General features: G+C 43.5%; 1 protein-coding gene across 1 annotated transcript in view; it reads right to left on the bottom strand.

Annotated features, from left to right (window-relative positions):
• Positions 1-1,667: 1,667 nt before the first annotated feature.
• LOC139268009 (di-N-acetylchitobiase-like) overlaps positions 1,668-16,496 on the bottom strand; it is a 30,375-nt gene continuing 15,546 nt past the window's right edge. The window contains exon 3 of the mRNA XM_070885975.1: positions 1,668-1,861. Coding sequence (XP_070742076.1) covers positions 1,676-1,861 — 186 coding nt within the window. The 3' untranslated portion in view covers positions 1,668-1,675. The remainder of the gene's footprint in view (positions 1,862-16,496) is intronic.

The following is a 16,496-nucleotide window of genomic DNA, read 5'->3' as shown; positions in this document are numbered from 1 at the left end:
ATGATGAATGATGTCCTCAGTCTGAAGATGGGTCTTTGTCTCCACAATAACTGTGGTAACGGCTACAAAGTTGTCATGGACAGATGCATCTGCGACAGGTAGATTGGTGAGGACAAATTAACGTGTGTTTTTCCCTCGTGTTGGTTCTCTCACCACCTGCCGCACTCCCAGTCTGTCAGCTATGTCCTTCAGGTCAGTCTTGGTCAGTAGTGGAGTTACCGAGGTACTCTTGGTGATGGACATTGACGTTTCCCATCCACAGTATATTCTGTGTCCTTGCTTCCCTCAGTGCTTCTTCCAAGTGGTGATCAACATGGAGGAGTACGGATTGATCAGCTGAGGGAGGGCGGTAGATGGTAATCAGGAGGTTTACTTGCCTATGCTTGACCTGAATCCATCAGAATTCATGTGTTCTGGAGTCAATGTTGAGGACTCCCAGGGGCATTCCACCCGAATGTAAACCATTGTGCCACCACCTCCGGTAAGTCTGTCCTGCCGGTGGGATAAGAACATGTCCAGGGATAGTAATGGAGGAGTCGGGGACATTAGCTGAAATGTATGATTCTGTGAGTATGACTATATGAGGCTCTTGACTACATGGAATATTGTGTCCAATTCTGGGTATCGCACTGTCGGAAGGATGTGAAGACCGAAGAGTGGGTTCAGAAAAGATTTAAAAGAATGGTTCCATTACATGGATAGATTGGAGAAGCTGGGGTTGTTCTCCTTCGAACAGAGATGGTTAAGGAGATTTGATCGTGGTGTTAAACATCGAGACAGAGTAGATAGAGAGAAGCTGTTCCCATTGGCGAAAGGGTCGAGAACCAGAGGACACAGATTTAAGGTGATTAGCAAAAGAACCAAAGGTGACATGAGGAGAAACTTTATTATGCATCAAGTGGTTAGGATCTGGAATGCACTGCCTTAGGTGCTGGAGGCAGATTCAATTGTGACTTTGAAAAGGGAACTGGATAAGTACCTGAAGGGAAAAAAATTGCAGGGCTATGGGGAAAGGGTGGTGGAGTGGGAGTAATTAAAGGGCTTTTGCAGAGAGCCAGTGTGGGCTCGATGGGCCGAATGGCCACCTTCTATGCTCTAATCATTGTATATTACAATTCAAAATAACACAGTAGCAGTATACTGGACCCTATTTGCTGGCCACAACACTATTTGCTGGACCATTCACACCCATTAAAGGAGGAAACTGAAAATTAAAATGTTATCTCGGTTCAAAATGATAACCTGAGGAAAAAGAAAATCGTTAAAAAAGCCCATCAAGAATTAAGATGTGCATAAAATGGACATCACACATGTGAATGTGAGAAGTGGATTATCATCCAATGGGAAAGATGAATTGTTGCCTGAATTGTGAGTATTTAGCAAGAAGTTTTAGCCTGCTCTATCATTAAACATTATGAAGTTAATATAGGTTTGTTGCATCTTATAAATAATTAAGGTGCTGAAGTGACCAGATCTTGTCGTGCAAATTGCATTAGTACATTTGCTTTTCATTGAATAGAAATTTGCTGATTAGATAAAAGGTTAAAGCTGTTCCCTCGATCTATATTCGTGTCATTTCTAATGTTGGAAGCGAACTCACTTTTGGCTGAGTTTACTTGCAAAACTAAATGATCACATTATGAAAAGATTAAATGGTTCAAGCTCGCCATTTTCCTCAGAAAGGGCACATTGCATTCCACATGTCTTCAGTTTGCATCGCTGCTATAGGAACAGCACTGTAATTTAGGTAATTTGCATTCCACATGCCAATGCCACGGAGTTTTAATTTCCTCAAGATAGATGCCTTTATTGAAATGCTCTCTGGATCGTCAAACCAGACCTCATGGTATGTAATATTGACCTGCCATAAAAAAACAAAGAGAGTTAAACAAGTAGGAGCAAGGTTTGAATCATTACACAGTTCCAGACACAATACTGAACATCTTTAGCAGCAATATGCACAATACATTAAACTTGTACTTGCATTAAAAGGTGAGGTTAGGTTGGCTGAGCTAAAGAAAGGTGAAAGGGTGGATTGTTCCAAACCTCAGTTGAAATGGATTATGAAAATCACTGCAAACTAATAGAAGCTAACTTTAGAGAAAGTCTGGTTACTGATCCTTCATTGAGAGCACAGAATCTCAAAATTAATTAATTTCAAATTTTTAGTTCTTTATGATACTAAAGTTGGCAAAGTCAATGCAAGTACTGACCTTGAAATTACACCGTGGGATACAGTACAAATAATTTGATAGGTTACTGATGCTGTTAAAATAGCGCCAGGCTGATCAATTGATTGAATTAAGTGTTCATCCGCTAACACTCCACAGCATGATTTCAAGCCAATTACATAACTATGCTACAGCACTTCAAAGAAACTTTTTGTGTGATGCACTTTGAGCTTTAAATAGACACAATCAAGTACAATACGAATGCCATTCTTAACATCTATTACAACAAGAACAACAACATTTATATAGCACCTTTAATGTAGTAGAGCATCCTACGGTGTTTCACAGGGGCGTTATCAAATAAAATCTGACACAGAAGCACATCGGGAGATATTAGGACAGGTGACCACATGCTTGGCCAAAGAAGTGGGTTTTAAGGAAGGTCTTGAAGGAGGAGAGGTAGGGACGTTGAGGAGGGGAATTCAAGAGCTGAGGGCCTCGGCAGTTTGAATGCTACCAATGGCCTTCATAAAAGGGAATTCAAAAGTCTTCTATAGGCATACAGGTATTATACGGGTAAGAGGAGGGGTGGGACAAAAAAGGAAACTTATGAATGGAGGCTGAGGGTATGGCTGAGGTACTACATGAGTACTTTGCATCTATCTTCACCAAGAAAGAAGTTGCTGCTCAATTCATAGTGAAAGAGGAGATAGTGGGGATACTGGATGGGATAAAAATTGATAAAGAACAGGTACTACCAGTAAGGCGGGCTGTACTTAAAGCAGATTAATCACCAGGACTGAATGGGATGCATCGTGGGTTGCTGAGGGAAGTTAAGGACAGAATCGCACAGGTACTGGCCATAATCTTTCAATTCACCTTAGATACAGGAGTGGTGCCAGAGGACTGGAGAATTTCAAATGTTACACCCTTGTTCAAAAAAGTGTGTAAGGATAAATCCAACAACAATAGGCCTGTCAGCTTAACCTCGGTATTGGAGAAGCTTTTAGAAACAATAATCATGGACAAAATTAACAGTTACTTGGACACGCATGGATTAATTAAGGAAAGCCAGCACAGATTTGTTAAAGACAAATCGTGTTTAACTAACTTGATCGAGTTGATTGATGAGGTAACAGGGAGGGTTTATGAGGGCAATGCGGTTGACGTGGTGTGCATGGACTTTCAAAAAAGGCGTTTGATAAAGTGCCACATAATAGGCTTGCCAGAAAAGTTGAAGCCCATAGAATAAAAGGGACAGTAGCAGTATGGATACAAAATTGGCTAAGAGACAGGAAACAGAGAGTAGTGGTGAACAGTTGTTTTTCAGACTGGAGGTAGGTATACTGTGGTGTCCCCAGTGGTCGATACTGGGACCACTACTTTTCTTGATGTATATTGATGACTTGGACTTGGGTGTTCAAGGCACAATTTCAAAATTTGCGGATGACACAAAACTTGGAAGTATAGTGAACAGTGAGGAGGATAGTGATAGACTTCAAAAAGACATAAACAGGCTGGTGAAATGGGCGGACACGTGGCAGGTGAAATTTAACGCAGAAAATGTGAAGTGAAACATTTTGGTAGGAAGAATGAGGAAAGGTAATATACACTAAAGGGTAAAAAACTAAAAGGGGTATATGAACAGAAAGACCTGGGGGTATATGTGCACAAATCATTGAAGGTGGCAGGGCAGATGGAAAAAGCCGTTAAAAAAGCAGACGGGATCCTGGGCTTGATAAATAGAGACAATGAGTACAAAAGCAAGGAATTTATGATGAACCTTTATCAAACACTGTTTAGGCATCACCTGGAATATTGTGTCCAATTCTGGGCACTGCACGTTAGGAGAGTTCCGAGGGCTTTAGAGAGGGTGCACAAAAGATTTACAAGAGTGGTTCCAGGGATGAGGGACTTCAGTTACATGGATGGATGAGAGAAGCTGGTGTTGCATTTCTTGGAGCAGACAAGGTTGAGAGGAGATTTGATGGAGCTGTTCAAAATAATGAGGGGTCTAGACAGAGTAGATCGAGAGAAAGTGTTCCCATTGGTGGAAGGATCGTGAACCAGATGTCACAGATTTATGGTGATTGGCAAAAGAACCTAAGTCAACATGAGGAAAAACTTATTTTATGCAGGGAGTGGTTCAGATCTGGAAAGCACTGCCTGAACAGTTGGTGCAGCCAGACACAATCTTGGCTTTCAAAAGGGAATTGGATCAGTACCGAAAGGCAAAAAAATGCAGGACTACGGGGAAAGCACACGATCGTGGGACTAGCTGGAGTACTCTTGCAAAGAGCCGGCACGGGCTCAGCAGGCTGAATGGCCTATGTCTGTGCTAAAACCAGAAAACACTTTATTTTATACTTTCCACATGATTCAAAACTCAGAAATGTGGTCAACGATGAGAACGATAGTAACAGACTTGCATTGCTTTATAAATGGTACGAAAGCCATTTTTGCCAAACTTTTACAAAACACTTGTTGTGCCTATTAGGAGCATTGTCTTTAATTCTGGATAACACACTTCAAAAAGAATGTCAAGGCCTTAAAGCGGGTGTAAAAGAGATTGGTTATAATGGTACCAGGAATGAGAGACATTGGGGGTGAAATTGCCCTTTTTTATGGCTCCATTAGCGCCTCCGGGGCAGCGCCAACGGGGAGCAAGACAGTTTTTGTCCAGGGAGGTGGACACGACCATGGCTGTGCTGTGCCTCATGGTTAGCACCCCAGGGTGCTACACAAGGGCGATGACATCATTGTGTTGCAAGGCGACCCATCACTACCCCATACCGACCTATTACCACCCCACATGGGAAATTGCCATGCAGGCCGCGAGGCCGGAGCAAGCAAGTGTCAACGGCAACTTCGTGGGTCGCGAAGCTGGCCAACATCTGCTCTCAGGGCGGTGCTTAAAGGGGAGGGCGCCACCGCCCTGGGCCATCTCTTTATGTCAGCCGAGTCTCGCATTCTCTCAATGATGGCTGCCCTAGCTTGGTCTGGACCACCATTGTGTCAGGATGCTTTTACCGATATATAAAAAGGAAAAAAGAGTAACTAAAGTAAATGTTGGTCCTTTAGAAGATGAGAAGGGGGATTTAGTAATGGGGAATGTGGAAATGGCTGAGACCTTAAACAATTATTTTGCTTCGGTCTTCACAGTGGAAGATACAAAAACCATGCCAAAAATTGCTGGTCACGGGAATGTCGGAAGGGAGGATCTTGATACAATCACTATCACTAGGGAGGTAGTGCTGGACAGGCTAATGGGACTCAAGGTAGACAAGTCCCCTGGTCCTGATGAAATGCATCCCAGGGTATTAAAAGAGATGGCAGAAATTATAGCAGATGCATTGGTTATAATCTACCAAAATTCTCTGGACTCTGGGGAGGTACCAGTGGATTGGAAATCAGCTAATGTAACGCCTCTGTTTAAAAAAGGGGGCAGACAAAAGGCAGGTAACTATAGGCCAGTTAGTTTAACATCTGTAGTGGGGAAAATGCTTGAAGCTATCATTAAGGAAGAAATAGCGGGACATCTAGATAGGAATAATACAATCAAGCAGACGCAACATGGATTCATGAAGGGGAAATCATGTTTAACTAATTGACTGGAATTCTTTGAAGATATAACGAGCATGGTGGATAGAGGTGTACCGATGGATGTGGTGTATTTAGATTTCCAAAAGGCATTCGATAAGGTGCCACACAAAAGGTTACTGCAGAAGATAAAGGTATGCGGAGTCAGCGGAAATGTATTAGCATGGACAGAGAATTGGCTGGCTAACAGAAAGCAGAGAGTTGGGATAAATGGGTCCTTTTCAGGTTGGAAATTGGTGGTTAGTGGTGTGCCACAGGGATCGGTGCTGGGACCACAACTGTTTACAATATACATAGATGACCTGGAGGAGGGGACAGAGTGCAGTGCAACAACATTTGCAGATGACACAAAGATTAGTGGGGAAGCGGGTTGTGTAGAGGACACAGAGAGGCTGCAAAGAGATTTCGATAGGTTAAGTGAATGGGTAAGTTTTGGCAGATGGAATACAATGTAGGAAAATGTGAGGTCATCCACCTTGGAAAAAAAATCAGTAAAAGGGAATATTATTTGAATGGGGAGAAATTACAACAAGCTGCGGTGCAGAGGGACCTGGGGGTCCTTGTGCATGAATCCCAAAAAGTTAGTTTGCAGGTGCAGCAGGTAATCAGGAAGGCGAATGGAATGTTGGCCTTCATTGCGAGAGGGATGGAGTACAAAAGCAGGGAGGTCCTGCTGCAACTGTACACGGTATTAGTGAGGCTGCACCTGGAGTACTGCGTGCAGTTTTGGTCACCTTACTTAAGGAAGGATATACTAGCTTTGGAGGGGGTACAGAGACGATTCACTCGGCTGATTCCGGAGATGAGGGGGTCACCTTATGATGATAGATTGAGTAGACTGGGTCTTTACTCGTTGGAGTTCAGAAGGATGAGGGGTGATCTTATAGAAACAGCAGTGGCAGCCAGTTCTCGTGGTGCATATAGGTACCAACGAGATAGGTAAAAAACAGGATGAGGTCCTACAAGCTGAATTTAGGGAGCTAGGAGTTAAATTAAAAAGTAGGGTCTCAAAGGTAGTAATCTCAGGATTGCGACCAGTGCCACATGCTAGTCAGAGTAGGAATCACAGGATGGCTCAGATGAATACGTGGCTTGAGGAGTGGTGCAGAAGGGAGGGATTCAAATTCCTGGGACATTGGAACTGGTTCTGGGGGAGGTTGGACCAGTACAAACCGGAAGGTCTGCACCTGGGCTGGAACCAATGTCCCAGGGGGAGTGTTTGCTAGTGCTGTTGGGGAGGGGTTAAACTAATATGGCAGGGGGATGGGAACCTATGCAGGGAGACAGAGGAAAGTAGAATTGGGGCAGAAGCAAAAGATAGAAAGAAGAAAAGTAAAAGTGGAGGGCAGAGAAACCCAAGGTAAAAATCAAAAAGGGCCACATCACAGCAAAATTCTAAAGGGGCAAAGTGTGTTAAAAAGACAAGCCTGAAGGCTCTGTGCTTCAATGCGAGAAGTATTCATGGTAAGGTGGATGAATTAACTGTGCAGGCAGCAATTAATGAATATGATATAATTGGCATCACGGAGACATTGCTCCAGGGTGACCAAGGCTGAGAATTCAACATCCAGGGGTATTCAACATTTAGGAAGGATAGACAGAAAGGAAAAGGAGGTGGGGTAGCATTGCTGGTTAAAGAGGAAATTAACGCAATAGTAAGGAAGGACGTTAGCTTGGATGAAGTGGAATCTGTATGGGTGGAACTGCGGAATACTAAAGGGCAGAAAATGCTAGTGGGAGTTGTATACAGACCATCAAACAGTAGTAGCGATGCAAACAAGAAATTCGGGATGCATGCAATAAAGGTGCAGCAGTTATCATGGGCAACTTTAATCTACATATAGATTGGGCGAAGCAATACGGTGGAGGAAGATTTCCTGGAGTGTATTAGGGATGATTTTCTCGACCAATATAGAGGGCTGGCCATCCTAGACTGGGTGATGTGTAATGAGAAAGGACTATTAGCAATCTTGTTGTGCGAGGCCCCTTGGGGAAGAGTGACCATAATATGGAGATGGAGAGTGATACAGTTAATTCAGAGACTAGGGTCCTGAACTTAAGGAAAGGTAACTTGGATGGTATGAGACGTGAATTGGCTGGAATAGACTGGCGAATGATACTTAAAGGGTCGATGGTGGATAGGCAATGGCAAACATCTAAAGATCACATGGATGAACTTCAACAATTGTACATCCCTGGAGTAAAAATAAAATGGGGAAAGTGGCTCAACCGTGGTTAACAAGGGAAATTAAGAATAGTGTTAAATCCAAGGAAGAGGCACATAAATTGGTCAGAAAAAGCAGCAAACCTGAGGACTGAGAGAAATTTAGAATTCAGCAGAGGAGGACAAAGGGTTTAATTAGGAGGGGGAAAATAGAGTATGAGAGGAAGCTTGCTGGGAACATAAAAACTGACTGCAAAAGCTTCTGTAGATATGTGAAGAGAAAAAGATTAGTGAAGGCAAATGAAGGTCCCTTGCAGTCAGATTCAGGGGAATTTATAATGGGGAGCAAAGAAATAGCAGACCAGTTGAACAAATACTTTGATTCTGTCTTCACGAAGGAAGACACAAATAACCTTCAGTAAATACTAGGGGACCGAGGATCGAGTGAGAAGGAGGGAAATTATTAGTCGGGAAATTGTGTGAGGGAAATTGATGGGATTGAAGGCCGATAAATCCCCGGGGTCTGATCGTCCATTAATTATAGACCGGTTCGCCTGAGATCAGTAGTGGGGAAAATGTTGGAATCAATTATTAAAGATGAAATCGCAGCGCATTTGGAAAGCAGTGACGGGATCGGTCCAAGTCAGCATGCATTTATGAAAGGGAAATCATGCTTGACAAATCTTCTGGAATTTTTTGAGGATGTAACTGGTATAGTGGACAAGGGAGAACCAATGGATGTGGTGCATTTTGACTTTCAAAAGGCTTTGGACAAGGCCCCGCACAAGAGATTGGTGTGCAAAATCAAAGCACGTGGTATTGGGGGTAATGTACCGACATGGATAGAGAACTGGTTGGCAGTCAGGAAGCAGAGAGTCGGGATAAACAGGTCCATTTCAGAATGGCAGGCAGTGACTAGTGGGGTGCCGCAGGGTTCAGTGCTGGGACCCCAGATATTTACAATATACATTAATGATTTAGATTAAGGAATTGAGTGTAATATCTCCAAGTTTGCAGATGACATTAAGCTGGGTGGTGATGTGAGCTGTGAGGAGGATGCTCAGAGGCTGCAGGGTGACTTGGACAGGTTAAGTGAGTGGGCAAATGCATGGCAGATGCAGTATAATGTGGATAAATGTGAGGTTATCCACTTTGGTGGCAAAAACACGAAGGCAGAATATTTTCTGAATGGCGGCAGATTAGGAAAAGGGGAGGTGCAATGAGACCTGGGTGTCATGGTAAATCAGTCATTGAAAGTTGGCATGCAGGTACAGCAGGTGGTGAAGAAGGCAAATGGTACGTTGGCCTTCATAGCTAAGGGATTTGAGTATAGGAGCAGGGAGGTCTTACTGCAGTTGTACAGGGCCTTGGTGAGGCCACACCTGGAGTATTGTGTACAGTTTTGGTCTCCTAACTTGAGGAAGGACAGTCTTGCTATTGAGGGAGTGCACCGAAGGTTCACCAGACTGATTTCCGGGATGGCAGGACGGTCATATCAAGAAAGACTGGATCAACTGGGCTTGTATTCACTGGAGTTCAGAAGAATGAGAGGGGACCTCATAGAAACGTTTAAAATTCTGATGGGTTCAGACAGGTTAGATGCAGGAAGAATGTTCCCGATGTTGGGGAAGTCCAGAACCAGGCGACACAGTCTAAGGATAAGGGGTAAGCTATTTAGGACTGAGATGAGGAGAAACGTCTTCACTCAGAGAGTTGTTAACCTGTGGAATTCCCGACTGCAGAGATTTGTTGATGCTAGTTCATTGGATATATTCAAGAGGGAGTTAGATGTGGCCCTTATGGCTAAAGGAATCAAGGGGTATGGAGAGAAAGCAGGAAAGGGCTACTGAGGTGAATGATTAGCCATGATCTTATTGAATGGTGGTACAGGCTCGAAGGGCCGAATGGCCTATTCCTGCATCTATCTTCCCTGTTTCTTTGTTTCTATGTAATGCCCTCTTTTGAAAAAAAAAACTGAACTAATAAAAACCTAACTAACTCACTTGCACTGGAGCAACTTAAATGGGGAGAATTGCGATTTTTAAGTTCCCCCCAAAAAATCTAGTTGCTCCAAAAAAAACAGAGCAACTCCTGGGGAAATTTGGGTGCCGGTGAAGCTCCTAACCCTGGCCGAAATGCTTCCCCCCGCCCTTCCTCACGGTGCCGATGCCAGTCCTAACCCTGGCTGAAAGGCCTCTCTCCCTCGCCCCTCTCCCCTCCCCTCCCCTCCCCTCCCTCTCTCCCCTCCCCCTCTCTCTCCCTCTCTGCTGCTGCTGTCCAGGCCGTGGAACTGCACCTGCTGCACTGATTCTCTTACCTGCGCTGAATTTGTTAACTGCCCAGAAGGTTGTTCCAGAGTGGTCACATATCCCATCCTCAGAAAAATTGCAGTAAATCAGAGCTGGCCAAACTTGCTTTAATGGCCAGAATTGGCACGGGTGGCAGGTTACGCCCCCAATGAGGTAAAAAAATGGTAGCCTAAAAAAATCCTACCTAAGTGAATTACGTTAGTGCAGAAAATTTGAGGAAACTTACAGATTTCAATTTACTCCAAAAAAGCGGCGCACACCAATAAAACGGCGCAGATAATTGGGGAAAATTGAGCCCAATAAAGGGGGAGATAGAGGAGATACTGGATGGGATTAGAATTGATGAAGACGAGGTACTAGAAAGGCTGCCCGTACATAAAGTAATTAAGTCACCAGGACCGGATGGGATGCATCCTCGGATGCTGAGGGAAGTGAAGGAAGAAATCACGGAGGTACTGACCATAATCTTTCAATCCTCTTTAGAAACAGAAGTAATGCCAGAGGACTGAAGAATTGCAAATATTACACCCTTGTTCAATAAAGGGTGTAAAGTAAAACCCTGCAACTATAGACCGGTCAGTTTAACATCGGTAGTGCAGAAGCTTTTAGAAACAATAATCAGGGACAAAATTAACAGTCACTTGGACAAGTATGGATTTATTAAGGAAAGCCAGCATGGATTTGTTAAAGGCAAATCATGTTTAACCAACTTGATCGAGTTTTTTGACGAGGTAACGGAGATCGTAGATGAGGGCAATGTGGATGATGTGGTGTACATGGATTTCCAAAAGGCATTTGACAAAGTGCCACATAGTAGGCTTGCCAGCAAAATTGAAGCCCATAGAAAAAAAGGGACACTGGCAGAGTGGATGCAAAATTAGCTGTCTGACAGGAAACAGAGAATAGTTGTGAACGGTTGTTTTTCGGACTGGAGGAATGTATACAGCAGATTAACAAAAGTTGAGGGGATCCTGGCTTCCTGAATAGAGGTATCGGGTACAAAGTATGGCTATTATGATGAACCTGTATAAAACACTTTTTCAGCCTCAGCCGGAGTATTGTGTCCAATTCTGCGCACCACACTTTAGGAATTTAGTGAAGGTATTAGAGCGAGTGCAGAACAGATTTATGAGAATGATTCTAGGGATGAGGGACTTCAGTTACGTGGACAGTCAGGAGAATCTGGAGCAGAGATGATTGAGAGGCGATTTGATAGAGATGATCAAAATCATGAGGGGTTGAGAACAAGAGGACACAGATTTTAGGTGATTGGCAAAAGAACCAAACGTGACAGAAGGAAAAAAACATTTACACAGCGAGCGGTTCGGATCTGGAATCCTCTGCCTGAAAGCGTCGAGGAGACAGACTCAATCACGGCTTTCAAAAGGGAGTTGGATAAGTACCTGAAAGAAAAAAATTTGCAGGGCCAAGGCGAAAGGACAAGGGTGTGGGACGAACTGAGATGCTCTTGCAGAGAGCCAGCAAGGGCTCAATGGGCCAAATGGCCCTCTTCCATGCTGGAAACATTCTATGATTCTATGAGGGTGAAATTCATTATTGCCCCATTTGGTGGTGATAACAGTTGGGAGGTGTGAAACTCAGTGCCAAGCCCTAAAGTTTGCAAATAGATGTTAACAAATATGATGTGATTGGGATTACAGAGACGTGGCTCCAGGATGATCAGGGCTGGGAACTCAACATCCAGGGGTATTCAACATCAGGAAGGATAGAATAAAAGGAAAAGGAGGTCGGGTAGCATTGCTGGTTAAAGAGGAGATTAATGCAATAGTTGGGAAGGACATTAGCTTGGATGATGTGGAATCTATATGGGTGGAGCTGCAGAACACCAAAGTGCAAAAAAAGTTAGTGGGAGTTGTGTACAGACCTCCAAACAGTAGTCGTGATGTTGGGGAGGGCATCAAACAGGAAATTAGGGGTGCATGCAATAAAGGTGCAGCAGTTATAATGCCTGACTTGAATATGCACATAGATTGGGCTAACCAAACTGGAAGCAATACGGTGGAGGAGGATTTCCTGGAGTGCATAAGGGATGGTTTTCTAGACCAATATGTTGAGGAACCAACTAGGGGGGAGGCCATCTTAGACTGGGTGTTGTGTAATGAGAGAGGATTAATTAGCAATCTCATTGTGCGAGGCCCCTTAGGGAAGAGTGATCATAATATGGTGGAATTCTGCATTAGGATGGAGAATGAAACAGTTAATTCAGAGACCATGGTCCAGAACTTAAAGAAGGGTAACTTTGAAGGTATGAGGCATGAATTGGCTAGGATAGATTGGCGAATGATACTTAAGGGGTTGACTGTGGATGGGCAATGGCAGACATTTAGAGACCGCATGGATGAACGACAACAATTGTACATTCCTGTCTGGCGTAAAAATAAAAAAGGGAAGGTGGCTCAACCGTGGCTATCAAGGGAAATCAGGGATAGTATTAAAGCCAAGGAATTGGCATACAAATTGGCCAGAAATAGCAGCGAACCCGGGGACTGGGAGAAATTTAGAACTCAGCAGAGGAGGACAAAGGGTTTGATTAGGGCAAGGAAAATGGAGCACGAGAAGAAGCTTGCAGGGAACATTAAGACGGATTGCAAAAGTTTCTATAGATATGTAAAGAGAAAAAGGTGAGTAAAGACAAACATAGGTCCCCTGCAGTCAGAATCAGGGGAAGTCATAACGGGGAACAAAGAAATGGCAGACCAATTGAACAAGTACTTCCGGATATAAAAGGGGTCAGAGGGTCTAGTAAGGAGGAGGAACTGAGGGAAATCCTTATTAGTCGGGAAATTGTGTTGGGGAAATTGATGGGATTGAAGGCCAATAAATCCCCAGGGCCTGATGGACTGCATCCCAGAGTTCTTAAGGAGGTGGCCTTGGAAATAGCGGATGCATTGACAGTCATTTTCCAACATTCCATTGACTCTGGATCAGAGTGGAGGGTAGCCAATGCAACCCCACTTTTTAAAAAAGGAGGGAGAGAGAAAACAGGGAATTATAGACCGTTCAGCCTGACCTCAGTAGTGAGTAAAATGATGGAATCAATTATTAAGGATGTCATAGCAGCGCATTTGGAAAAAGGTGACATGATAGGTCCAAGTCAGCATGGATTTGTGAAAGGGAAATCATGCTTGACAAATCTTCTGGAATTTTTTGAGGATGTTTCCAGTAGAGTGGACAAGGGAGAACCAGTTGATGTGGTATATTTGGACTTTCAGAAGGCTTTCGACAAGGTCCCACACAAGAGATTAATGTGCAAAGTTAAAGCACATGGGATTGGGGGTAGTGTGCTGACATGGATTGAGAACTGGTTGTCAGACAGGAAGCAAAGAGCAGGAATAAATGGGTACTTTTCAGAATGGCAGGCAGTGACTAGTGGGGTACCGCGAGGTTCTGTGCTGGGGCCCCAGCTGTTTACACTGTACATTAATGATTTAGACGAGGGGATTAAATGTAGTATCTCCAAATTTGCGGATGACACTAAGTTGGGTGGCAGTGTGAGCTGCGAGGAGGATGCTATGAGGCTGCAGAGTGACTTGGATAGGTTAGGTGAGTGGGCAAATGCATGGCAGATGAAGTATAATGTGGATAAATGTGAGGTTATCCACTTTGGTGGTAAAAACAGAGAGACAGACTATTATCTAAATGGTGACAGATTAGAAAAAGGGGAGGTGCTACGAGACCTGGGTGTCATGGTACATCAGTCATTGAAGGTTGGCATGCAGGTACAGCAGGCGGTTAAGAAAGTAAATGGCATGTTGGCCTTCATAGCGAGGGGATTTGAGTATAGGGGCAGGGAGGTGTTACTAAATTGTACAGGGCCTTGGTGAGGCCACACCTGGAGTATTGTGTACAGTTTTGGTCTCCTAACTTGAGGAAGGACAGTCTTGCTATTGAGGGAGTGCACCGAAGGTTCACCAGACTGATTTCCGGGATGGCAGGACGGTCATATCAAGAAAGACTGGATCAACTGGGCTTGTATTCACTGGAGTTCAGAAGAATGAGAGGGGACCTCATAGAAACGTTTAAAATTCTGATGGGTTCAGACTGGTTAGATGCAGGAAGAATGTTCCCAATGTTGGGGAAGTCCAGAACCAGGGGTCACAGTCTAAGGATAAGGGGTAAGCTATTTAGGACCGAGATGAGGAGAAACTTCTTCACCCAGAGAGTGGTGAACCTGTGGAATTCTCTCCCACAGAAAGTTGTTGAGGCCAATTCACTAAATATATTCAAAAAGGAGTTAGATTTAGTCCTTACTACTACGGGGATCAAGGGGTATGGTGAGAAAGCAGGAATGGGGTACAGAAGTTGCATGTTCAGCCATGAACTCATTGAATGGCGGTGCAGGCTCGAAGAGCCGAATGGCCTATTTTCTATGTTTCTATGTTTCTCTGTTTCTATGTTTTGCTCATCTCACAAAATCTGAGTTACCGCCCCCGGAACGAAGTGGAGCGCTGGTTGAAGAGATTTTCACACTGCTCATAGTTTAGCAAGTGCAATCCTTGCTGTGCCCAAGCTAAATTCTTTCAGAGCAAGTAATACTTGGTCTCAATATAAAATATCTGATTTTAAATAAAACAAGATCATGTTGCACTTTCCAGATACTGTAAATTTGAGACCCAAGTAACAAATGTTTACGGTCTTGGAACTTTTGTTTGAACAAGAAATGAGAACATTACAATGAACCATTAGTCAGCATCCTTCAGACAAAAATCTAACTCCTCAACTGCTCTCATCACTTGCAACTTTCCAGGGCATGAACTTCAGTTCAGTTTGTCCAGTCGGTAGAAAATCCAAAACAGTAGCACACCTTGTACAATTTACAATACATTTGTGCTGTATACTCACAATAAAATGTTGCAAAGAAAAACTTGTTTGAAACATTAGATGTAAAATGATTGAAGTATTCCTCCAGCTTCATCCAGGTGAAAGAAATTGAACTCCACTTGACATTCAGTCACATTGGGGAGCATTGGCCCAGAAATTCCGGGTCCATATGGAGGTTCTACAGACCAGGGAAGGCATCGCACAATGCGTGTGCGCTGAAAACTGGCTTTGTCGATCTGTCAAGCTCCAGCTTGACAGATCATCCGCATATCGGGAGCGAGGACATTTTCAAGGGCAAGATTGAGGTATTTTCCCATATCTTGCCCAGCAAATTTCCTCAAAACTCTTGTGCCTGATAGAAGCAGGCACATCGCCTACTTTTACAGGCGTAAGAATCTTAAAACACACTTAAAACATAAAAAATAAAATTAAAAATACACATTTTATTTTTTAAAACCCTGCCCACTACTTTAAGTTTATTTAAAACCATAATTAAAATACCTTTAAAAACTCAGAAATGTTTTTTTCTCTGAGATATTTATTAATTTTAATTTCAATCAATTTTAATTATGTTAGGTGTGTTTTTTATTTTTTAATTTGGTGTTATTGTGTTTGGGTATTTTTCTCAATTAATAGCAATGAGAACTTGTAGATACGGGGTTCCCATTGCTATTAATTGAGAATACTGTACCTGATTGGCTGAGCAGTCAGACATGACTGCATCTTCTGTGTGGGAATCTATGGATGGGAGCAGGCTTCGCAGTGCAGCAAGAGAATACCTCCCCACCGGAATCGCAGGCTGCTCTCGGACCACCAGGCAAATCCGTAGAAATATTTCAGGTCGAAGGCAATTGCCCGCGGGAAACCTCCGACTGCAATTTCAGCCCCAATAAAACCTCACTTATTACAGCTGCTTTCTCTGGTTTCTCTGGCAAATGTTTGGCAGAAAGTTCTTCGAAACATAGAAACATAGAAAATAGGTGCAGGAGTCTGCACCGCCATTCAATGAGTTCATGGCTGAACGTGCAATTTCAGTCCCCCATTCCAATGAAGTACAACAATTGTACATTCCTGTCTGGCGTAAAAATAAAAAGGGGAAGGTGGCTCAACCGTGGCTATCTAGGGAAATCAGGGATAGTATTAAAGCCAAGGAAGTGGCATACAAATTGGCCAGAAATAGCAGCGAACCTGGGGACTGGGAGAAATTTAGAACTCAGCAGAGGAGGACAAAGGGTTTGATTAGGACAGGGAAAATGGAGTACGAGAAGAAGCTTGCAGGGAACATTAAGGCGGATTGCAAAAGTTTCTATAGGTATGTAAAGAGAAAAAGGTTGGTGAAGACAAACGTAGGTCCCCTGCAGTCAGAATCAGGGGAAGTCATAACGGGGAACAAAGAAATGGCGGATCAAT

The sequence above is a fragment of the Pristiophorus japonicus genome, chromosome 8 (assembly GCF_044704955.1).
Source record: "Pristiophorus japonicus isolate sPriJap1 chromosome 8, sPriJap1.hap1, whole genome shotgun sequence".
In the NCBI taxonomy this organism is placed as follows: domain Eukaryota; kingdom Metazoa; phylum Chordata; class Chondrichthyes; family Pristiophoridae; genus Pristiophorus; species Pristiophorus japonicus.
This window is presented reverse-complemented; position numbering and strand designations above follow the sequence as displayed.